This window comes from Manis pentadactyla, chromosome X (assembly GCF_030020395.1).
Source record: "Manis pentadactyla isolate mManPen7 chromosome X, mManPen7.hap1, whole genome shotgun sequence".
NCBI classification, from domain to species: Eukaryota; Metazoa; Chordata; class Mammalia; order Pholidota; family Manidae; genus Manis; species Manis pentadactyla.
This window is the reverse complement of record NC_080038.1, coordinates 45,868,834-45,894,297: the sequence shown is the minus strand read 5'-3', so window position 1 is coordinate 45,894,297 and position 25,464 is coordinate 45,868,834. Positions and strand designations below refer to the sequence as shown.

The window sequence follows — 25,464 nt, the reverse complement described above, 5'->3', positions numbered from 1 at the left end:
TTTCTTAGTGGATGAATTACTTCAAGCGCAGGGCAGAGACATGGCATACTCGCCTCCCCTCCATCACTCATCAGAGAAACTCAGCTATCTCAGGCGGGGGAACACAAAAAAGGAGGTTTTTCCAGGGTCAGTCTCTGTGGACGCAACCTGTTTACCATTTCTCTCTCCCTTTGGGTGACCTCTTTCTGGTATACACCCAAGATGACTGCCAGCGATAGTACCCAGCCACTCTGCTACTTCTCCTTTCTCATTTGGGCATCTGAAAGTTTTGTTTCATCTACTGCAAAACAGATTTTAAAACTAATAGGCAAGCCTGGAGCTAGCCACATGATTTAACAGGATAAAGAACAGACACCTACTGTGGGCTCAGCTCTCTTGCTCTTATTTACCTTCAGTTTCTACTCTGAGAAATCTTTCCACTTTATAGTGCCTTGATTTCCTAGGGAGAGTTTAAGAAGTCTACGGTAGGTTTTTTTGGAGGAAGGAGGCAAAGTCACATGATGAGTGTGACAACTGGTGAGTCTGCAGGATTATGATGTCTCAATCATTGCTCTCGTGACATATGAAAAAAATTGATTCATACTTAATGGTATGTTTTAAAACATCCAAAGAGTAGATGCTGATTTGTTTAAATGGTGGGAATTTCCCCCTCTGCCCACATTCTTCAGAACAGACTCACACAACAAGAACTCATCAGTGTACACATGGTATTGAGCTACCTGCATCTACTTCACTAAGGGATAGAGAGCATTTATTGTCAGGATCCACATCTCAGGATAGCCAAGACTTGAGGAACAGAGATGAAGGACAGAGGAGAATTGAGTGATAAGATTTGGCACTGCGTTTAACTTGGTACAGGACCAAAACTGATATAACTAAAGAACACTTGTCTCCATGAAGCACAACCTATTATTGGCATGAAGATGAGTTGCCGAACATAAGGAACCCTTCTAGAACCTATCCTCGATGGTCTGGCAGGGCCTGAGCTGAATCCTGCGGCAGCTTGTGAGATAAATGCGCATCAGGCTCATTCCTTGTCATTAGGTGATCAGACCTGCTGGCAATGTGGTCAGCATGGCAGCACCTCTGAGCGTCATAAGATTATCAAGCCTCACAACTCCTGCATGAGGTCCTGTACTCCTGCATCAATGCATTACTGGGTTTGTGTGATCTCAGTTATCACGTGTGGTGCTGGGGTACAGAGTGGATATTGTCGGGCAGGATCAGCTCTGAGCCACTAAGTGAGCCCTGTCTCTGCAAGCATCATCTACCATCAGTAAAGTGGCCAGAATCAAAATACATTCCCTTTCTGAACTGTTATATGCCTAGCACAGTCTGAGAAAACTGTGGGTTTCTTTCTCTTCCCCTGTTTAATACTTCCAGCAGTGATTTTGGTAAACCAGAGAGGAGGCTCTTGTAATCCATGGAGGATGGGTGAAGTAGTATGCCGTGAAGGCACTAATCAGAATCTTAACTACCACCTCGTCCCTCCTCTGTCAGTCTCTGGTCCCACATGCATAATGTGGAGATAATTTCAGTTACCTCATTTACAGGATTGCTGTGAGGAATGACCAAGGTAGCAGGTACAAAAGTGCCTGTAAAGAGTATGTGGCTCAATCCTTGTGAGTTTATTCCCTCAGTGCATGTTCAGTCTTTACCCTTGACTGTGTTTTTGACTCTAGGAGCCCTGCTTCTCTTCCTCACTGGATTTGTTGATTTCTGACCCAACAGCCTTTCCTAAGAATGCCCTATGGTAAGAAAAACTGATTTTGTTCCAAGAAGTAATATTTCCAGTCCTAGGGTGGGACTCAGGATTTCTCCAATCCAGTCATGGCTATCCCATTCCTCTTTATCAGATAATGATTTTTCCAGCCTCTTCTATAGCTAAAGGTGTCTGTGTGGCCCAGTTCTGCCCAAGGAAATACATGGGGAATGTGTTGGGGGCTTCTCTGGTATATGCACTTTTTAAAATAAGAAGGACAGGTGTGGGAGAAAAGGGTTGTGGTACTTGGAGTGAGACAGAAATGCCTGGAGCTCTTGCAGCCTGTGCAAAAGCATGAGGTTATAGTCTCAACCTGCTGAAAACACTGGAACAAGAAGATGGAAGCCATGGCATTTTTGTGGCATCTTTGAGCAACCTGAATCAGTGAAGGGGTACTTCCAGAATTCTTAGCGCAAGTAAAAGAAGGAAGACGCTGTTTAGTTTATACCTTTGGCTCTAAGCTTTAACTTAAGCTCATTTGAAGTTTACTTTTATAAATACTAATACTGGCCCTACATCCAAAAATTCTGATTTCATTAATCTATATGGTGGCTTTGGATATTTTCTAAAACTTTATATGATAAGCATTGTCAAGCCAAAAAATGACAAGTTAAACATAATAAAGAACCCACCTGTCCATCCCACCTGACTTCAGCAATCATGAGCTCTTGGCCCATGCTAGTCATCTACACTTACTAACTTCCCACACCCGTCCAGGTTTTCTTCAGACAAAACCCAGATATTTTCTCAGTTAATACATATTATGTATTGCGGGATTTCTCTCAAAGATAAAAAACACCTTAAAAATACTGCATTGGTAATGCAATACATGCCACTATCATGCTTAAACAGTAATGAATAATTACTTGCTATCCTCAATATTCATTGACAGATACAGTTTCCCTTAACTCTCTCATAAGTGCTAATGTTTTCAATTTGTTTTCCTCAACTCTGGATCACAACTAATCTCACACATTGCAATTGCAATTTTTCAATATGCTTGATAATTCTCTGTAAAAATTCACCCTCTCTTACTCTCTTTTTCTTGTGAAAAATGAGTCCTTTGTTCTATAGGGTCACCCACATGCAGTATTTAGCTTATTTTATTTTGTTGGAATCATTTAACATGCTCCCTCTGTGCCCTGCCTTTCCTGAAAATTGGGATTTAGATCTGGGCTAGTCTTCTTACTCAGTTTCCCTGTTAGGCAGGAATGTCTCAGAGGCGGGGCTGCATTAGTCCACCAGGAGGTACATACTGTGTGGTTGTCCCTCTTTTTGTAACGCAACAGGTACTGGTGTTCATTGTGTAAAGTACTTGTGTCATTTGGGGCTTAAAGCGGAGATATTGTAATTCTATCTACCCTTCTTCGTTTGCTAGATGGAATTCTTCTCCAATGAGAAACTTCCCTCAACCACTGTTTGGAAACCAGTATTACAGTTCATATGCCAAACACAGGATAATTATTTTATTATTTGCCTCTGCGTACCCAACTTCAAAATATTTAATTTATTTCCTAGCTTTTGATAGTGGTGACCATGAGGTCTTCATTCCTGTTCAGTCACTATGCATCCAATATTTAATCACAGTTGATGTGTTTAAATTCATTTAGTTATTCTTATTGACGCTCAATTTGTCCCTCCGTGGTGCAGGCTCATGATCTGAATCCATTTACACAGGGGTGAGAGCAAAGCAGGTGTTTATTAAAGGTGCGTTGAGAGAATGTCAAATGACTGAGTGAGGTGTATTGACATCATATTTGGTTGTTTTATCATAACATTATATTACTGGGCCTGTGCCTCCACCCGATCTTTGAAACTGACATTACCCCTTTGCTGTCTTTGGTGTTTTTCAAATATTACTACATTTGGGGACAGAAAATTTAAGACTCACTCTGCTTCCTTGGATCTTTCTACTTTAACTGGGGAGGCAAGTGACCTGAAGTAGGCTCATGGATTTGATCGTCTTTGCGCTTACAGAACTCATTTCCCCCCATGACTATTAATTCTCGCTCACGCTGTTTTCTCTCTTCTCGTCTGTGCCATCATCTGCTATTGCTCTGCTTTCCAGAACATTGCATAGCTCAAATTTCCTCTTTCCCTAACATCTCCTCCTTATCTTTGTGCCAGCACTCCTATGGAAGTAGTTTGTCAGTAAATCTCCAAGTGTCTTTACTCTGCTTCTTTATCTCAATGGTGCTTCCAAATATGGGTGCACATTTTGGGGGCTGTGTGTTTGGGCCTTGGTCACATCAAAGACCCTGTGGTGACCAGCCTCTTTTCCCCCAGACTTCAATTTTCTCATTTCTAACGTGGAGCTAAGAGCTAGCTCTCCCGTGTCATTGTGAAATGAGCTCCACAAAAGTTCATTAGGACATTATGAAGCATGCCAAGTCTGGGATGTGTAAAACATTTGTACCCACAATTACTGGAATGCGGGCTGCAATATAAGAAGTGTCAGACAAAATGTAGGGGAATCGAGTCCCTTTAAACTCAACCTGTTACTTGGAGACATCACAGTAATAGTTACACAGGAACTGCTGGGATGTACATAGGAATTGGATGGTGATCACATTAACCTGTGAGATACCTTTTCCACCTTCTGACCCCCAAATGAGGCTACACTCTGGGTGGGCTACTCTGGCATTTGCCTATCAGGCAATTCAGTTCTGGGTGATGATGCTTCAGCCAATTTTCAGAATGTTGTGAGTACTGGTAGAAAATGTTCAGGTCTGAGTAAAATGATCCCATTTTTTGAAGTTCTTCGTATTCCCTATGGTAATTTCATGCCGACCAGGAGTAGGATTACAGCATTACCTTCGGTTTTGTAGTTCTGTGCTCACCTAGCCTTGGATACATTGGATGTCGGACTTGCCAGAATGTGGTGTCGATGTTACAGGTAATGGGACTTCCTTAGAATGAAGATACTTTTTATCCTGTGTGAAACTCGAAATTTTCTGAGTGGGCTAGTCTCTCACGCAGCTATCAGGATTTCAGCCCTGACTAACGTTGCTCTCCCACACTCTACTGAATAGTCATGGGCAACGATGTCTGAAAAACGATGAAGGTGCTGAAGTGAATCATAATTCTAGCCTCTGTGGTTCTTTATGGCCTCTTTGTATCTTTCAACTAGCACCCCAGTAACTATGGTTGGTTGATTCAATCAAGGTCTGACAGCGAGAGAAAGCTTTTACTCAGAGACTAGGCCCCCTCAATGCTGTTGCTATGGTAGATGATGCATGCTGATTGTGTTGTTGCCATGGTAACTCATGCACTTGACCCAATCTTGTTCAGATTTAACACCGTAAGGGCAGCTTTTCCTCAGCTTCTGGCACTATCTCCTTTGTCAGTTCAAAATAAGAAAATAGAGTCCGCAAAATTATTTCCCCAAAGATATTCACTATCCTATAAGTTATTTGGCTCCATCGTTGGGAAAGGTTTGCTTCTGGAATTATTATTGTTAGCAGGTGTGAGCACATATAGATCATTTGTGTAATAGAGATGTAATGGGTGGAGCACACTAACTCGTCCCCAGACTGTTGGAGTAGCACCCAATCACATATTACTTAAGACTGGAATTAACTGGGAAAAAGATAGCTAGTGTTTATTGAGTACTCTGTATCTACCAGGCTCCACTCCATGTCTTTCAAGGTAGTTTCATTAACACTACCTTATTATTTAACGTATAATAAAGCTAAAAAAATAAATGCATGAGCTAATGGTGCATGAATCATAACAGATAGCAACAGAGAACAGTTAACCTACAGGCAAGAAATAGTTTCTCAAAGTACTTTTAATTTACAATTCTGTTACTATGAGTGATTTGATAATGTTTCTGTATATGTAAGGGTCATTTGTATGTCATTTTCTAAACTATTTGTTCAGGTCTTTTGCCATTTTAAAAAATGGATTTATGGTCTTTTTACTTTACTTTAAAGAGTACTTTATATTTATTTGGAATATTAGCTTTTATATATTTTGAGGAAAATATTTTCTCCAAGTTGATTATTCAATTTTAATTTGTCTTTTTGTTTTTGTTTTGTATTATGCCAAACCAAAATGTTTCTTCTTCTTTATTTGTACATAGGTCCTTTGTCATTTATTAAATTTTCCTTGGATTGTGTTTGAATTTTGATTCATTGATAGAAAACCTTTCCACACTTCCAAGTTATTACAGAATATACTTGTATTCTCTTCTAGTATTTTTCTTCTTTTTTGCATCTAAATCTCTAAACTACCTGGGGATTATTCTTTTCATATAAATAATGCTTCAAGTTTTATCTTTTATCAAATGGCTATCCAGTTGTCTCAACAGCATTAATTAAAATGTTTATTTTTACCCAGTCATATGTGATATAAATTTTCATATATGTTGTTTCAGTACATACATGAGTCTACTTCAAAATTCTTTCTTCTGTTTCACTAGTCTGTTCATTTAAATGCCAGACCATATGGTTTTAATTATCTAAACTTTATAGATATTTTATTCCTGGTTAGGTTAGTCTCCTTTCATTGGTATGTTTTTTTTCATTGCATGTTGTAACTATCCTTGCATATTTGTTTTTTCTCCAGAGGAACTTCACAATCAACTTGTCTTTCTCTAGGAAAAAAACAACTTGCTGGTATATTTTTATTAAGAATGTATTATATTTGTGAATTATTTATATCTTAATGATGTTGAGCCTTCCCATAAGGCCAAAGATATTTTTTCTACTTTTTATAGCTTTCAGGAGTCTAAATTTTTTCCTCATAGAGCTTTTCCACACTTGTCGAGTTTATTCCTAAGAATCTTATCTTACTTGTTACTATCATAAATGTGACTATCTCTTCCATTATGTCTTGTCTCTGGTTATTGTACATATATATATATATATATGTGTGTGTGTGTGTGTGTAATTGATTTTCGTATGTTTATTTATATCTTCCTAAATTTACCAATTTTTTACTGTTTGTTTTATCAGTACATTTCTCCACTAGTCCAAGTAAAATATCATATAATCTACAAATAGAGTTCCAATTCCTTTTGCAATTCTTATGCCTATAATTTCATTAGTGTTTGTTTTTTTATTGTGTTGACTAATATCTCCATTGTAAGTTTAAATAGTCAAAAACAGAGAGAACTTTTTCCTTGTTCTTAACCTTAGCATGAATGCCTCTTGTGTTTCCCTTAGGAATTTTAGTATTTACTTTAGTATTTATGTACATGATGGACACTTCATTTGTGTGTATGTTTGGATATCTATATCTTTAGATACACACAAATATTGTATGCTATATAATGTATTTTTGTGTATGAAGGAAGTGCCCATGATTTCTTATTTTGTTGAGCTTTGTTTTCACCGTGTTTTGTTTTCCTTCTTTGGAATGAGTGTTGGATTTCATTGAATTCTTTTTCAGCATTTGTAGAGATCTTCATATGATTTTTCTCCTTAGAACTATTGTGAGGTGAACTATATTAATAGATTTCCTAATTAATGAATCATCCCGGATTGCCTAGAATAAATCCCACTTTTTCATGGTAGCATTATTTTCTAAATGTGGTGTTAGATTCTGTCTACTGATATAGATTTGGGGTATTCGTATGAATATTCATAATTTAAATTGTTCTATAACTTTCTTTTATTATACTCTCTTTATCTGGTTTTGATATCAATGTTGTACTCATTTCATACAAATTGAATTTCTCTTATTTTGTAAGTTTTGGAATATCTTGAGAGTATTAGGAGTAATTACTTATGAACATTGTGATTAGTTGGTGGTTAAGTTTTAGTAAAATTCTTCTATGAAAATTTTAAGGCCTGGTACTTTTCTGTGAGGAAGTTCTTTAATAAATCTCCTGGTTTCTTCTATGGATATTACTTTCTTTAAGATATCTATCTCAGAGTCACTTTTGACAGTTTTTTTTTCTGCTAGGAAATAATACCTATCATTTAGGTTTTCAATTTATTATGTATGGAAAGACTTCTTTGGTTATTATTTTTAATTTTTTCTCTGTTTTAGTAGTTATTTCCTGCTTTTCATTTCTTATTTTGTGTGTCTGTGCTTTGTACTTATTTCTTGATTACACAAACTAGTGGTTGACTTATTATTAATTTAAGAATTCAATATTTTGATTTATTTAGTTCTACTATTTTTCTATTTCCTCTACCTTTAATATTTTCTTTTAACTTTATTTCTTCCTTTTATTTTCCTCTGGTTTTATTCTTGCTGTATTGTTGCCTAACTTTAGGAGATGGAAATTTAATTTGTTAATTTCATTAAAAAATTTTATTGCTATAAATATTTAAGCCTATTAAATTTCCTACTTAAATATATTTCACATATTAGGATATGTAGGATCTTCATTATTATTTTTTTTAATGCTACAGTTTTGGTTTTTATTTACCCTTTCACTCAAGAGCTTTTAATAGAGAGTATTATGGGCCCAGCACACTTACAGTGCACAATCCTGATGTCTTTAAGAGTTTTTAAATTTTCTGAAGGAAAGACTTTTAAAAAAATTTAACTTCATTGTATTATGATAAAAGAATGCTGGTTATGTTATTTTTACTTTATTGACTTTGTGATACTTTCTTTGTGAAGTGCCATATGGTAAAGTTTTATGAATATTTTTGTGCTTGAGAAGATATTTTTCCATTGTCTAGTTGTAAAGTTTGATATATGTCCAGATGATCTACCTTATTGATTATGTGGGATGAGGTTCAGTTTTTTCCAGGCAGACCTTTTGCAGGCCACCTTAGTGGGATGGAAAGGGAGGAGTTTAGCATACATGAATAGGGAGAATTCAGTTTTCTGCTTCAAAGGCACAGACGGTTTTAACCACAACTATAATCTCTGTCAGTCTCATTGTTACAGTGGTTTAATTTTCTTATTAGCACTTAGTACTCCTATGCTCATATTCAGTTCTTATTTTCTTTAATATCTCCTTCCAGACTAAAATATAAAATCCACTGGGACACAAATTATTCTCTGTTTTGTTTTCTATTTTATCTGCACCACGGAAAATACTGCCTGTCACATGGTACAGTCTATATAAATGTTTGCTACATAATGTATGAAAAATATACATTCCATGCCTTCAGAGAATGAAACCTCTGATGTAGGGGAAAGCACATTAATATATTTTTATAACAAGTCAATCAAATATGATGTCATTACACTTTGCTCTCTTATTCAATGTTCAACACATATTTGATAAACACCCACTTTGTTCTAGCCCTTTGGTAGCCACTGTGGATATAGAAATAAATGCACTACAGTCCCTGGTCTCTACTAGTAATGGAGCTAGCAGGAACACCTCAATTATTAATTGTGCATTATATTGTTATTCATTGAGCTCTAATTACAACAACAATGAACCCCAAACAAATCAAACAACAAAAAACAACTGATAACGTCTTAAACCATGGTTGTGAACCCTTGTAGAACCACAGAATCACCTGTGAAGTTTTTTAAAAAAACAAAATTCTTTGAAAAATGGTAAAATTCTTATGTAGGAGAACTTGGCAATATCTAGCATATACCTGTTGTCACATAAATCCCACTTCTCAAAATCAAAGAAACACTGGGGAAATATGAAAAGTTGGTGATTACAGCAATATGCATTTTAACAAAAACTAGAATAATTAAATGTACATGAATAGAGGACTTGAAAAATAAAATAATTAAATACTGAGGCTATAGAAAGGAATGATGACTCTATATATACTGCTTTGGAACACTCTCCAAGATATTTTGACAAGTAGAAAAAAAGTCAACATGGGGAAAACTGTAGAGTACATTATCATTTATCACATATGTTGAGTATGAATACCTGTGAATTTATCATCAGTGAACTAAGAAATATATATATATATGGGAGAGAGAAGCTACAGAATGTGAGGGACAAGAAGACAAGCTGGATTTTGCTAAAATGTTTTGTAGTTTTAACTTTGGTATTACATAAGTTTTATACATATTTATAAAAACTAATAAGTTAAAAGCAATGAATAGCAAAAGGAATCTAGTAGACTTTATTGGACATCCACTTGGTGGAATTACCACACAGAAACTATTTTGAATGATTTTAAAATAGAGTCATTGTACATTCCTAGTGGGACACAATCTGGGGATCAAAGAATCACATGAAAAATCTAAACTGTTTTCAGAATCAGTATTTTCATTGGTAGTGTTGACATGGTTTTTATGACATTGTTAGTTGTGAATTGTGGGATAACACTAATGAGTAATTTTGTCAGTGTCTTTGAGACTCAGGACTGTGGCTTCAGAGAAAGGATACACTGATGAATGATCAGTGATACAAAATATGTACCCTGGAGCCCTGAATTTGAATGGGAAGTATCAATATAAACTCATGCTGTCTTTTGCCTTAAAAAATACATATTTCTTAGCTCTGCTCCCTACAAAGGATTAGAAACTATGATGAATCCAGTAGCATGCAGCCAAGCACCATTATTTTACTCTCTAAAAAGTAAATGCCACTAAAAAAATTAAGATTACATTATCAATTAGCTAATTTCAGGAAACGTTTAAGGTGAGCCTTGAACTTGATGTACTACTGGGGTCATGTAAAAAGGATTCATGAGCTTATCTGAAAAGACTAAATGCCTAAACATAGGACAGTTTGAACATTTATAAGAACAACTAAATAGATTTAAACACATTGGGTGGAAAAACAGTATCTAAGAGGAATGTGATAGCCATGAATTGCACTGGGGAAATTCTGGGTCCCTATCCCATAGGGCTGGACATACTGCTTCTTTTGAGAAAATCAGCATTTCTCACCATAGGACATTGGTAAGGCTACTGGGTCAGAACTCAACAAATCCAGTGAGGAAGAGAAGCAGGGCTCCTAGGGTCAAAAACAGTCAAGGGTAAGGATTGAATAAATGCTGAGGGAATAAACTCACAAGGATTGAGCCACATACTCTTTACAGGCACTTTTGTACCTGCTACCTTGGTCAGTCCTCACAGCAATCCTGTAAATGAGGTAACTGAAATTATCTCCATGTTATGCATGAGGGACCAGAGACTCACAGAGGAGGGGCAAGATGATAGTTAAGGTTCTGATTAGTGGATCCACAGTGCATTACTTTACCCCTCTGCCATGGGTCATAGTTCCTTCTCTGGCTTACCAAGATCTCTGAAACATAAACAGAGAAAGAAAAAGAGGTCCCCTATTTGCTTATCACAGTGCTAGGCATATTCCACTTCAAGAAGGGGGACATATTTTGATAACTGCCACTTCTCTGATGATGGGATCTTTTGGCAGAAGTGGGGGCACTAGGGTGTTCCAGAGCAGAACTTTCCCTTCATTGTAGCTCTTATCAGTCTGCATACTCAGGTCATATGTGTTATCGTGATCCCACAAACCCAGTCAGGCATTGGTAAATAGTGTGGAACCTATCACTCATACCTGGAGATCTGTGATGCTTGGCAATATCACCATCCTCAGAGTTGGTTGTCAGCTGCCAGTATTGTCAGCAGTTTTGACCTCTTTGCCTCACAGAATGAATGTGATGTATGTTCATCTGCTAGCTACCTACAGGCCCAGCTCAGATTCTGCTAAGAAATTTCTCAGATTTCTCAGGACACTCCCCCAACTTCCCTCCAGGCCTTGAATAGTGTGCCACCTTTACAGGCAAACACTTCTTCTTGAATTATGTTAACTTTTAGTCACTGCAACATTTTACTCACCAGCAAGATCTTGTGAAGTCACCTCTCATCCATCCTCAACACTATCCTTTAAGATTAGGGCCCCCTTAGATTTATCTCCTGCCCTTCAGAACCGCCTGTGTTCCTTCTTAAATGCATGAAATGTGTGCTTGTGGCTCATCTACCCTTTTAGAAAAGTGTTCTTTTTGGTTATCATGCACTGAAGAACATGGATGGGGACTGAGCGTTCTGTCATTAGCACCACTCGGAGCTAAGCTTTTAGATGTTTAAAAAATGTATTAACACACTTTGTTTCACCTATTAGTTTATACCCTACCAAACTGGTGAAAGAAGGTAAAACAGTTTGGAAAGCTAAATAATGTCATGTGAGCATTAAAACAGAGTACAAAAAAAATACAAAGGTAGAAATCAAACACTAACCTTTAATCCAGGGGCTGTCAGCTAAACCTGAAGAAGCCACTTGGGGTCTTAGTCATTTACCATGTTACAAGGCATTCTGCAAACTGGTTGGTGTGGCAAAAGGTCACTGATAGATTGTGGTAGAGCTGGTAAAAGCAGTCTCAGGAGGAGGTAATTCATCCAAGTCTCTACTAGAGACTAGAGGAAGCCTTTTAATCAGTGACCCAAATGTGAAAGAAGAGCTCTAACTGGATACATATTGGATATACATTCTATTAAGTGAGAGACAGTTAGGTGATCGAGTACAGCAGCCTGACACTGAACAAATCTTTTTTTGTCCTCTCATGCTAAAACTGGGGGCAGGTCTCAATATTCTCTGCTTGCACTTTTGAAGTTCAGGGAACATAAGAGAGAAATATCTATCAGAGGGCTGAGAAATGGCTGCAAATGATCTGGGTATGTAAATTCTGGTTGCTTAATATTAATCTGAGTAGAAAATAAAGGGCTTTGCTGAAACCCCTTTTGACTGATACCTGATTCTTAGAGCCTGAGCCTTTCATTCACTGACTTATAAAAGAAACTATACAGTTTTTTAAAGAGTAAATGAAGGAAGAGGGTCCCCTAGAATTTAGATAAATTTCCTCTAAAACAACCCTTTTTGAGTGCAGGAAAAAAACTGTGAGGGAAATCAACACTCAACACTGTAGAGGCCATCATGTAACTGTAACCTGTACCTTCTTGTACACAAGGAAAGCTTGTTTTCACTCATATATGGCATATTTATATCATTAAGTTCTTTCTTTTCCCTTTCCCTTGTTAATTTTGGTGATCTGGTGAATATTAACAAACACACATGGGGTATTTTGAAAAAGCCTCTTCCAAATTCTGAGGCAAGCCCACTTTCCTGACTCCATGGAAACAGTGGTGTCCCTGGTGAGAAACCTTAGATCAAATTTTCTTTACCCTAGTGGCCAACCCTGACTAGATATTGTAACTGGAAACTAGGACAAAAGGAAATATGCCAACAGTCTCAACAGAAGATACAGAAAGAATCACACTGAACATAAAAACCAGCAGTGGAACATGAACATGTTCAAATGCTCAGCTTTTGGCAGAACTTCTGTGGTTGTTACAGTTTTTTTTTAATGGCCACGAAATGGTGACTAATCATCTCCTTGCTGCTGAACAGTCCATTTCAACTAAACTGAGTTGAATATTTGTATTTTTCATGTTAAAAAAGAGCAGGTTCTTGCATTGTAGGAAACCAATCATGATATTGTGAAAGGAGGGTCTATTTTAAGAAAGGATTTGTCTTTTGAAGACAGGAACAGTAACTGTAGTGGATACTAAAAGCACTGGCAATTTGTCCTGGGTACCAGAGGAAGATGCTCAAAGTGAGCATTGTGGAGGTCTGCTAGCTTCTTCCCAGCCCCAACTTCCCCCTTTCCTTCCTTCTTGGGTCTTTGTTGAAGCACACAGTAATTTGACCCCTTTCTCTAAATCTCCTCAGATCTGTCCCATAATAACCAGAGAAATAAAGAAACTGTTAGTGGAAAATATCCACAATTCTACTGGTAAATTAGTAAAATTGCAAAAGAATGAGGTTGATGCAGCAACAGCAATAATTCCTTTTAAGTGGCTGCAAAGGCTAAACTTCTAGCAAACAATGGATTGGCCTGTATTTTATATGAAGTTCAGAGCACAGAGGCAAGAGAATGAACTCTAAAATAAAGATGAAACTCTTGAAACTGGCATTCTATTCATTAAAGGACTGGGTTCAAAACAGTATGAGGTGCATCCCTGTGGCGCAGGTTAGCTGACATATGAGAAAATAAAAATCCTTGCTTCCCTTGTGGGTGCCCTGGAGACCTATGGTGGGTGATTTACAAAACCATGCTGTTGGTGCTGCTGAGACCAGTGACTATTTCTGACAGGTGAGATACCCTGGAGGTACACGGGTACAAAAAGGGAACATGGAGAAGGGGACATGGCTTTGCCCAAGCATGGGCCTGAGGGTGAACTGGCAGCAGTCTGTACCCTTGTTCACAGTGAGTGTGAGGAACTGGCTGTGCCCACCATTGGGCAGGTGTTTACATTGGGCTACTTACTGCTCACTTACTAAGACAGAAGTTCTTGCAGCTGTTGACTGTTATGCAGGTTTAAGGCCACTCCCCTGGAGATAAAGGTAGCCACCTCAGGATCCACAGTTGGTGCTTTCTTCAATACACTGTTTAGAGACAAGTCCAGTATCTCTGACCCCAAGAGTGCATTATAATCTGACTGGAAAAATGACTTTCCACCTTTCTTACTAACCCCAAGCACTGAAGACTAGAAGGGTGGAATGTTCTCATTTCCCAGCTCAGGACCTTTAATAAGCCCTAGTTTTCAGTAAATGACTTACAGCCCTAATTGCAAGCATTTATCTTCTCAACAGTCCTGCCCCTTATTGTGTTGTGCCCCCTTCACATGCCTCCTGGTGGACAAAGCAAGGGGGTGTGCTAAGATGACTGCATACAGATAGGAGTCTTGTCAATATATGGTCTGTACCCCAGGTATATTTGTAATTTAGCCACGTTCATCATTATGGCACCTGATGTACTGAGCTTTTCTTCGTCAAATCCCAAGTGGGTAAGCAGATCTCCTTTATTAGGTGGACTTGGTCACAGAACACAAAATTCACTGGGAAAAGTCCTAAAATGAATGTGCTTATTTTTTCCAAAATTAGAATGTTTCCTTTAATACAAACCTGTGCATTGTTTGGAAATGCCTCCTTTAAAACAGTGAGTGGAGGAGAGTTTTTTAAAGCCTAACTAATAAAATGTATTCAACTGCTTGAGAAAATAAAAAGCTAACTGAAAATTGCATACATTTGTTTTTGAAATATTTAAAAGCATTTGAGATACCAGTAAGAGTTTCAAATGGAGTATTTTATTCTGATGTTAGTTGCCTTTTTAACATGTACACACACACTGATACACTCCGATTGGTCTGCGTGGAACAAGGGTGGCCTAAATATCCTAAGGGAAAATGAAAAATTAAAAAATATATTAATTTTTCATTGTTATAGACAATTACATCCACATCACTTACAAAGCTATTACTGTTCTGTCCAAGGAAGCAGAATGATATAGGAGGAGGAAACTTGTGGGGAAATTCAACAGTGACACAGCAGAGACCTCAACATGAGAAAGCTGACAAAACATAGATTTTTGCTGTGAAATTTCTCTGCAAAATATGTAGTAAAGTCTGTCAATGGGTGGTAAATGAGAGATGGTGGTGAATTTTTGTAGTCAATTCTCACAGTATCAGGGACATCAAGAAAACTGCTTAGTCCTTCTCCGGGACCAGTTTCAGAACTTTTCCAATCGCAATGGTCTTACCCTCATCTCTCAAAGTAAAACGACCCATCTGAGGAAAATCTTTAAATGTCTCCAGGCAGATAGTTCCTGCTGTCCTTAAACGGGCAATGCATACTTGATCTTGTTTCACGAAGCGGGGCCGTGTCTTACTTTTCTCTCCGGATTTTTTGTCTACCAAGGAGATTAAGGCCGTTATCTCCACTTCCTCAATACAAGTGTGAATGTGCAGCACCGCATTATAACCTGGGCAGATGATGGATTTATGCTCAATGATCACTATCTGAACATCAAAGGTACGTCCAGAATGGCAAAGATTATTGGGGTCACAGAGTATGAATCCTGGAAGAATCTCTTCTTCTTCAATTCCCTTCAGCCTGATTTTAAGGTTTTCACCTGGGGCTACATAGTCAGTTTCAGCATCATCAGAAAGGATTCCAAGAACTTCCACATTGTGCTTGTTTGGCATCATCACAAGCTGCTGGCCTTTAAAAATGGACCCTGATTCCAGCTTCCCCAGGACTACAGTGCCCATATCCTTGTACTTGTCCACAATCGGAAGTCTAATTGGTCCATCAACTGATCTGTTGAAGTTTGGCATATTATCCAAATATGGAATAAATGGCAATCCAGTGTACCAAGGGCAGAAATCTGACTGCTCTTTAATATTTGCCCCAGTCAGCCCAGAGCAGGGCATAAAGTGAATGTCCTTTTTGGGACTGAAGCCAACTTTTTTCAAAAAGGGCACCAGTTTTTCTTTACATTCTTCATATCTCTCGCTGCTCCAATTTACTGTGGGATCATCCATCTTATTAATAAGCACTATTAGATACTTTACCCCTGCTGTTTTTGCCAACATTGCATGTTCTCTTGTCTGTCCACCTTTTTCAAATCCAGTTTCAAACTCTCCTTTCCTGGCAGAGATCACCAGTACGGCCAAATCAGCTTGAGAAGCACCTCCAATCATATTTGGGACAAAACTCTTGTGGCCAGGGGCATCTAAAATGGTGAAATGTTTCTTTTCTGTTTCAAAATAGGCACGACCCACTTCTACTGTCTTACCCTTGTCTCGTTCTTCCTGATTCGTATCTAAGGCCCAGGACAAATACCAAGTTTCTCTGTTTTTTTCTTTAGCTTCTCTTTCATATTTCTCAAGTGTCCTTTTGTCAACCATTCCTGTCAAAAACATTATCTGTCCTCCAATGGTTGACTTTCCAGCATCTACATGCCCAATGAATACCACATTTACGTGTTCTTTCTTAGGAGCACCTGAGGGTATGATCACAGATTTAGATTTTCTTATTTCCTCTTTCTCCATCATTTCCTGGCCACTTTCTTCTGGGGGCCCTGAATCTCCCAAGGAACTACCCCCTGGCTCAGCTTCACTCACTTCTTTATTGTGCTCCCATGACTCCTCTAGGACCATCTCCACCTCTCCATTTTCTACAACAGGTTCTGAAAGTTCCATGGTAATGGCTGAACTGAAACCTTCACGCGACACTAACTGCTCCTCTTTGGAATGTTCCACAAGTGCCCCCCGTCCCAGCCTTTTACCTTGAGGATCGCCCGCGCCGCTGCAGAGCTCATCCATGCCGGTGGTGTCGGCCGAGGGTGTCTGCGGCTGGGCCGGGCCCCGCAGGAAGAACGGCACGAACTCCGCGGCGTGTACGTTAGGCACGAAGGGTTTGGCGTTGACGTTGAGCTGACGGCTGAAGGCCGAGCTCAGGGGCTCACGCTGGGTCTCGGCCCCAGCCACGGAGGCTCGGAGCCCAATCGGGGCCAAACCCGGGGCTTCCATGTCCACCTGGTCCCAGCAGTCGGGCGCCGAGTCGCTGCTGCTGCTGCCGGGATCCATGGTCTGGGGACCTGATGGGTGGTGGGGAGGGAGCGGGGTCAACAGGCCAGAAATAGCGGGCTCTGCCGCCAGGGGAAGGGCAGCAAGAGCGACGGGCCCAGGGGTAGCGACACAAACCTTAGCGGCAGTGCGGGGGCAGCTAAGACCCAACACTGCATTCGCAACTGCGGCGGCGGCAGCAGATATGGCGGCGGCTCAACCTCTCCTCCTGTGTATGAGCGGATCTCCTCCCCCAAACCCCAACCACTTCCGACTTCTCAACCACCAACCCAAAGCCGGGCGGGGATTGACCCCTCGCTGCCATTCCGTGTGCTCGGTCTCCTCAGTTCTCCGTCATGGGCTAAGGCCAAAAAGAAAATTTGTAAAACAAACATTTCCATTCATTTTTGTTCAGACGATCTGGGCGAGCGATTTGACAATTCAGCAATTAAACCTAGGCAGGCATACCTTACAATTTACAATTTAAAATTCTACTCAAAGATTCAAAGAAAAAGGAAAATTCCTATTGAACAAATTCTGATAGGATATGGGTTAACTACCCAGAAACTAGCAACCAAAGGAAGAAATGCGTGACTAGGGAGGCACTCTTGAAATACAGGAAGATGTAGCTGAACCTAGGGAATGTCACTTAAGATCACTCATTAATTTGAAACTCAGAAGGGCCTTTTTGATTTTCCCTTTTCCAGAGGGCCTCCGTAAAACCGGAAACGTTTGCTAATGGCTTCTGTGGTGTAAGGATGGGGTTATAACTTCTTTTTACGTTAAGCACTCTAACTGGCTGCACGGAAGGAGAACTTGTCCCAACGAAGCTGCACAATCTATAGCATTTGCGCAGGTGCCTGGACAGTGGCTGTAGTGGATCACATTGACAAGCACTGGCTTCATATCACTTGTATTCTTCCAACAAACTATATTCTGGGTGCACCTGTGCCACTCACCAGCACCTCCTGAGAGTATACCCTGGGTCCCCAGGCCTTCCTGCCTCATTCTGGAAGTCTGGAACCCTGGTCACTGCTGTTACTGGGTTTGCTCTAAGAAAAAATCAGTGTCATGTGGAAATCTTTCTCAGTTAGTGGTAAGGTCATGGGGCTGTGGGTGTCAGCCTTACTTAAACCGATTAAGAATTCTGAGATGGACTAAGTCCGTAAGATCCTAATCAATAGACTCATCCTCAGAAAGACCTTGTAACATTTGAGCCAAAGCCTAGAAGAGCTGGTTAGCAATTTATCTTAACATAGATCAAACTGAAATAGATAAATAGATCCTGGAGAAGTATAATTTGCTAGTACAAGATGGAATCACAGAGTTGGATACTAAATAAATCTAGCAAGTCAAAATATTTTTAAAAACTGCTGATTTGTAATAAGAATTTTGTTTTCCAGACTTTAGGGTAAACAAAAATACCCTATGTCCAACAGACTTGGGCCCTTGATGGTTTCAATCTGGGGCTGCCACTATTTTACCAGCTATGTTCTGCCCCCAAGTCATTAAATATCAAGCCCTTTCATTCATGTGAATGGCTTAATTATTTGCTGTCACATGAAGACAATGTGCATACCTATTCACAATGAATAGGAAGAAGTGAGAGGTTTAATGCGCCAAGACCCCTGGATAATAATACTGTACACGTGTGCTGGAGCATTTCTTGGGCATTCTGTGAACCTCGGATAGGATAGACTTACTAAAATGTCTCTGGTAGAACTTGTCAAGCTTGAGGCACCTGTGTTCCCATAAGGTTAGTAACAACAAGGAAACAGGACAGACATGGGATGTTTTCTTTGCCTTGATCAATTGCAATAATCATGAGAATATTAGCATGACTGCTACTTAGTAGTATCTGTTAGAGAACAGAGGATGCTTCACTTTTAGAACTTTAAACAAGAAATGAGAAGCAGTGAGTGGATGTCCTTACAAGCCATCATCCTTGGGGCTCAGGGGGAGGCAAGTCTGCCCAAGAGAAAGAATCATTGACCAGACTGTATACATGGAGACTACCCTTGGACAAAACTCGTTTGGGTTGTGTGGTGGGGTGAGTGTCTCAAGTTTATCTGCCCAGAACTTTGCAAGAATTCATTAGTGAATGAGAGAATTCTCCTCACCAAAGTCTTTAAAAAATAAAAAACAGTGTAGGCAATATCTAGCCATTGGTTAATGTAATCATTTCCCCTTAAAAATTTTAAAATTATGAAATATAGCACAAATACAGAAAATTGCCTAAAACAAAGTTATTGCTTGTTAATGGAAAGGAAACACTCTTGCAAACTACCATACAAATCAGTAATTAGAAATTTGCCAGCTAACCCAGAAGACTTCTTTGAACCCTCTCCAATGACAGCCCACTCCCTCCATCTCTAAATATAACCACTCTCCTGATATTTATGTTATCATCTCCATGATTTTCTGTGTAGTTTATCATACAAGTGCATACTCAAACACTATAGCTCAGTTTTGCTTAGCTTTTCTGATACTTCTTTTAAGTCTCTCTTAACCTACAGGTTCCCAAACTATCTCCCCTTTTTTCATGTCATTTATTCATTGAAGAATATGGATAATGTGACTTGAAGAGTTTTCTACATTCCTGACTTTGCTTATTGCATACCTATTCTATAGTTTAGAATATTCCTTATTTCTCTGTATTTACTATATACCACTAATTGGATCTGTGAACTTGACCAGATATAGGTGTAACTTTTTGGCAAGAATACTTCAAGGGGAATATTGAGTATTTCCATTAAGAGGCACATAAGTTCAGGTTATGAGTCCTTTTACAGTTAGCAATAGTTAATAATGACAGTAGAAACATAGGGGTTGCAGAATTGTGATATTATACTTCTGTTATTCTTTTTATTTCTTTATTTCATTTCTTATTAACTGGAATATTTCTTTAAAACAATTTCCCTTCATCAACAATTTTGTTACTTTGAAGTATAAACTGGAAAGGCAAGGCAAGGGAGTGCTGATTATTTCTCTTTGAGAGTTTTCAAAAAATGGTGTGTTGCCTATAACCCTTCACAAATGAAAAACAAGAGCATTTCAAAGGAGTAATTATTAATTGTTGGATTATATATATTTGATATATTTTAAACAATTTTCCTTACTATACTTACTGATGTTAAGATGGTCCATTATTGACCAATGGAAGCCTCTTCAGATTGGATTATAAATGGTTTTGACACCATGCCAGTAGTCCTTGGTGGTTTATTATCTTGTAGGACAAAATGTACATGACCAATTTTATACATTTCTGCCAAACCAGGAATAGTGGTTCTCAATGATAACAGACAATGATAGAATTAGAAAATGAAATAATTGGTCATTGGACTTATCCCACCTACACATATAGTTAGTCACAGTACTGCCACCACCAATATGACCAGAAAAAAATTTTTTTTTTCATAAGCTCTCCATATTCTCTACTACCATGTCATAGCTGAACTGCATCTACCTGATAATAACTCACTTTTGTTGAGTGTTTCCAAGGTGCAGGTCATACTTATTTGCACATTTCTTTGCTATGTTCACAATTATTTGCTATGTATTCTCTCATTTCATTTTCCCTACATAAAGTACTCTTATCACTGTATTTTACAGATAAGAAATAGATATTTAGAAAGTCTAAATGAATTATCTAAGGTCACATAGCTAGTAAATAGTGGACTTGCTTTTCAAATAGACAGTATGATTCGAAGGCCATACTGACCTGTAGCATCTATTACATACTAAGAAAGGAATAAGGAGATTTGGTGGGGTTAAATCACAAATGAGAGAAGAGGGTAAAGTCTTAGATTATCTGGAGAGAATAGAAATATGGATGAATGCAAGAGAGAAAGGATAATTCAGTCAAATTCTTTTAGGAGAAATATGTTTCTTCCTGAAGTAGAAGGTAACCCTGTAAAGATTATAAGGGATGATTGCAATAAAAAAGTAAAGAATGCAAGAAGGTTTAGGATAGATCTGAAGTATGGGGGAGGTGGCTGACTTAGGAGCAGTAAAGTTATTTTATTAAGAATTCCAAGAAAGGAAAAGCAGTTTATACTGGACATAACACACCCAGGTTTTGAGATTCCCCTCTTCCCCCAACATACACCTAGCATCACTGAACAGCAAACACAAAGAGAATTTTAAATTTCATCCGTGTTTGAGGAATAGTAGTGCCAGATGGGCTGAATGGAAAACAAGAAACTATCAAAGGGCAAGTAAATACAGGGTTAAGAACACTGTGTTGGCTGCTTTATATTGGTTCTCACAGCATATCCTCAAGATGTTTTCAAAAGTATGCCTCTCTGTACTGAAGAGGCTGGAAAGCTTGGCCAAATTTCCTAGAGTTTTTAATTATTTTTTTATTTTAATTTTTTATTTTGGTATCATTAATCTGCAATTACATGAGCAATATTATGTTTACTAGACGCCCCCCATCATCAAGTCCCCCCACATACCCTATTACAGTCACTGTCCATCAGCGTAGTAAGATGTTATAGAATCACTATTTGTCTTATCGGTGTGGTACCGCTCTCCCCGTGCCCACCCCTACACTTTGTGCGCTAATAGTAATGCCCCCTTTTTTCCCCTTATCCCTCCCTTCCCACCCATCCTCCCCAGTCCCTTTTTCTTTGGTAACTGTTAGTCCATTCTTGGGTTCTGTAAGACTGCTGCTGTTTTGTTCCTTCAGTTTTTTTCTTCATTCTTATACTCCACAGATGAGTGAAATCATTTGATACTTGTCTTTCTCCACCCAGCTTATTTCACTGAGCATAATACCCTCTAGCTCCATCCATGTTGCAAAGGGTAGGGTTTGTTTTCTTCTTATGGCTGAATAATATTCCATTGTGTATATGTACCACATCTTCTTTATCCATTCATCGACTGATGGACACTTAGGTTGCTTCCATTTCTTGGCTATTGTAAATAGTGCTGCGATAAACATAGGGGTACATCTGTCTTTTTCTAACTTGGCTCCTGCGTTCTTTCTTAGGGTAAATTACTAAAAGTAGAATTCCTGGGACAAATGGTATTTCTATTTTGAGTTTTGTGAGGAACCTCCATACAGCTTTCCACAATGGTTGAACTAATTTACATTCCCACAAGCAGTGTAGGAGGGTTCCTCTTTCTCCACAACCTCGCCAACATTTGCTGTTGTTTGTCTTTTGGATGGTGGACATCCTAACTGGTGTGAGGTGATACCTCATTGTGGTTTTAATTTGCATTTCTCTGATGAATAGAGATGTGGAGCATCTTTTCATGTGCCTGTTGGCCATCTGAATTTCTTCTTTGGAGACATGTCTGTTCAGATCCTGTGCCCATTTTTTAATTGGATTATTTGCTTTTTGTTTGTTGAGGTACATGAGCTCTTTATATATTTTGGATGTCAATACTTTATCGGATCTGTCATTTATGAATAAATTCTCCCATACTGTGGAATGCCTTTTTGTTCTATTGATGGTGCACTTTGCTGTACAGAAGGTTTTCAGCTTGATATAGTCCCACTTGTTCAGTTGTGCTTTTGTTTTCCTTGCCCGGGGAGACATGTTCATGAAGAAGTCACTCATGTTTATGTCCAAGAGATTTTTGCTTACATTTTTTCTAAGAGTTTTATGATTTCATAACTTACATTCAGGTCTTTGATCCATTTTGAATTTACTTTTGTGTATGGGGTTAGACAGCGATCCAGTTTCATTCACTTACATGTAGCTGTCCAATTTTGCCAACACCAACTCTTGAAGAGGCTGTCATTTCCCCATTGTATGTCCATGGCTCCTTTATCATATATTAATTGACCATATATGTTTGGCTTAATATCTGGACTCTCTATTCTGTTCCACTGGTCTATGGGTCTGTTCTTGTGCCAGTACTAAATTATCTTTATTACTGTGGCTTTGTAGTAGAGCTTGACATTGCGAAGCGGGATCCCCTTGCTTTATTCTTCCTTCTCAGGATTGTTTTGGCTATTCAGGATCTTTTGTGGTTCCATATGAATTTTTGAATTATTTGTTCCAGTTCATTGAAGAATGCTATTGGTATTTTGATGGGATTGCATCGAATCTGTAGATTGTTTTAGGCAGGATGGCTGTTTTGACAATATTAATTCTTCCTAGCCAAGAGCATGGGATGAGTTTCCATTTGTTAGTATCCTCTTTAATTTCTCTTAAGAGTATCTTGTAGTTTTCAAGGTATAGGTTGTTCACTTCCTTGGTTAGGTTTATTCCTAGGTATTTTATTCTTTTTGATGCTATTGTGAATGGAATTGTTTCCTGATTTCTCTTTCCGATAGTTCATCATTAGTGTATAGGAAAGCAACAGATTTCTGTGTATTAATATTGCATCCTACAACTTTACTGAATTCAGATATTAGTTCTAGTACTTTTGGAGTGGAGACTTCAGGGTTTCTTATGTACAATCTCATGTCATCTTCAAATAGTGACAGCTTGATTCTGTACCAATCTGGATGCCTTTTATTCCTTTGTGTTGTCTGATTGCCATGGCTAGCACCTCCAGAAATATGTTGAATAAGAGTGGGAAGAGGGGCATCCCTGTCCTGTTCACGATCTTAGGTGAAAAGCTTTCAACTTCTCACTGTTAAGTATGATGTTGGCTGTGGGTTTGTCATATATGGCCTCTATTATGTTGAGGTACTTGCCTGCTATACCCCTTTTGTTGAGAGATTTTATCATGAATGGATGTTGAATTTTGTTGAATGTTTTCTTAGCCTTAGGAGTGCTTCCATCTATAGCAGTCCCTTTAACATTTCCTGTAGAGGTGGTTTGTGGGAGGCAAATTTCCTCAACTTTTGCTTGTCTGGGAATTGTTTAATTCCTCCTCCATATTTAAGTGATAATCATGCTGGATACAGTATTCTTGGTTCAAGGCCCTTCTGTTTCATTGCATTAAATATATCATGTCATTCTCTTCTGGCCTGTAAGGTTTCTGTTGAGAAGTCTGATGAAAGCCTGATCGGTTTTCCTTTGCAGGTGACCTTTTTTCTCTCTCTGGCTGCCTTTAATATTCTGTCTTTGCTTTGATCTTTGCCATTTTAATTATTATATGTCTTGTTTTTGTCATCCTTGGGTCCCTTGTTTTGGGAGATCTGTGGGCCTGCATGGTCTGAGAGTATTTCCTTCCCCAGCTTGGGGAAGTTTTTTGCAATTATTTCTTCAAAGAAACTTTGTATCCCTTTTTCTCTCTTCTTCTTCTTCTGGTACCCCTATAATGTGAATATTGTTCTATTTGGATAGGTCATACAGTTCTCTTAATATTCTTTCATTCCTGGAGATCCTTTTAACTCTCTCTGCCTCAGCTTCTCTGTATTCCTGTTCTTTGATTTCTATTCCATTAACAGTCTCTTGCACCTCACCCAGTCTGCTCTTAAGTACTTCCAGAGATTGTTTCACTTCTGTAATCTCGCTCCAGACTTCATCCCTTAGCTCTTGCATATTTCCCTGCAGGTCCATCAGCATGGTTATAACCTTTATTTTGAATTCTTTTTCAGGAAGATTGGTTATATCTATCTCCCAGGGCCCTCACTCTGGGGTTGTCTGAGTGATTCTTGACTGGACCAGATTCTTCTGCCTTTTCATGGTGATAGAGATGGTTGTAGGCAGGTAGTGCATATGTCAGCTGGGTGAACAGAATCCCTGTCTGCTTGCTGGTCACCTTGCCCTTCTCCACTGACTGTGTCGGCTACCCACACACAGGGAGCAGATTCTGGGACAGTCTCACGAAGTGCGGTGGGTGGGGCAGCCCTCGCAATAGCCCAGAGCCCTGCAGGGAGTTCTCCTGTGAGAACGGCACCCCTTTGTGCCTTGCTCCAGCTTCCTCTGTCTGTGCTGGGCAGCTACATGCCAGTGGCAGCCTCTGGGCCTGTCCCAGTTAGCTGCATGCTGGGAGGAGACTCTGTGTGGTTGCTGTGGGAGGGGCCGCTCTCTGGATGCTCTGTCACTGTGGCGGGTCAGCCAGTTTGTTTGCCATGCTGGCTGGGTGGTAAGAATGGTAGGCTGACTATTGCAGTGAGGGGCTTTGGGACTGGGTTACCTGCCAGGGGCTTAGGGCACCTGAAGTTCCTTAGGTTTCCCAGCCTGCTGGGTGGATTGTGCCAGAACGATTCCATACAGCTGTTAATCCCTGTCCCTTTACAACTTTCAAAAAGCACCCACTTTTCTTTTGTCCGGGTGGAGCTGGCTTTGGGGACCCACTCGCAGTCCCTGTCTCGGATTTTACTTTTCTGTTTCTCTAATATCCAGTACACCATGCAATGTGTGTCTGTGCTCCCAGTTCAGATTACTTGAGCTGGTTATTTAGGAGCCCTATGCTTCCACTCACTCCCCACTGATTCTTTTCCTCCCACCAGTGAGCTGGAGTGAGGGGAGTGCTCGGGTCCCACTGGGTCACGGCTTTGTATCTTACCCTTTTTGTGAGATGCTGAGTTC

At 39.2% G+C, this 25,464-nt stretch overlaps 1 protein-coding gene across 2 annotated transcripts; it reads right to left on the bottom strand.

Annotated features, from left to right (window-relative positions):
- Nucleotides 1–14,856: 14,856 nt before the first annotated feature.
- GSPT2 (G1 to S phase transition 2) lies at nt 14,857–17,298 on the bottom strand. 2 transcript variants are annotated; one of them, XM_036893823.2, is made up of 3 exons: nt 17,162–17,298; nt 16,744–17,055; nt 14,857–16,458 (listed from the first exon to the last, which is right to left on the bottom strand). In XM_036893823.2, the coding sequence occupies exons 2-3, from the start codon at nt 17,042–17,044 to the stop codon at nt 15,161–15,163; spliced, it is 1,599 nt and encodes a 532-aa protein (XP_036749718.2). In that variant the 5' UTR covers nt 17,045–17,055; nt 17,162–17,298; the 3' UTR covers nt 14,857–15,160. The 2 variants fall into 2 exon arrangements, with proteins under 2 accessions (XP_036749718.2, XP_036749710.2); XM_036893815.2 differs by having other exon boundaries at nt 14,857–17,055.
- Between the last annotated feature and the right edge of the window lie 8,166 nt (nt 17,299–25,464).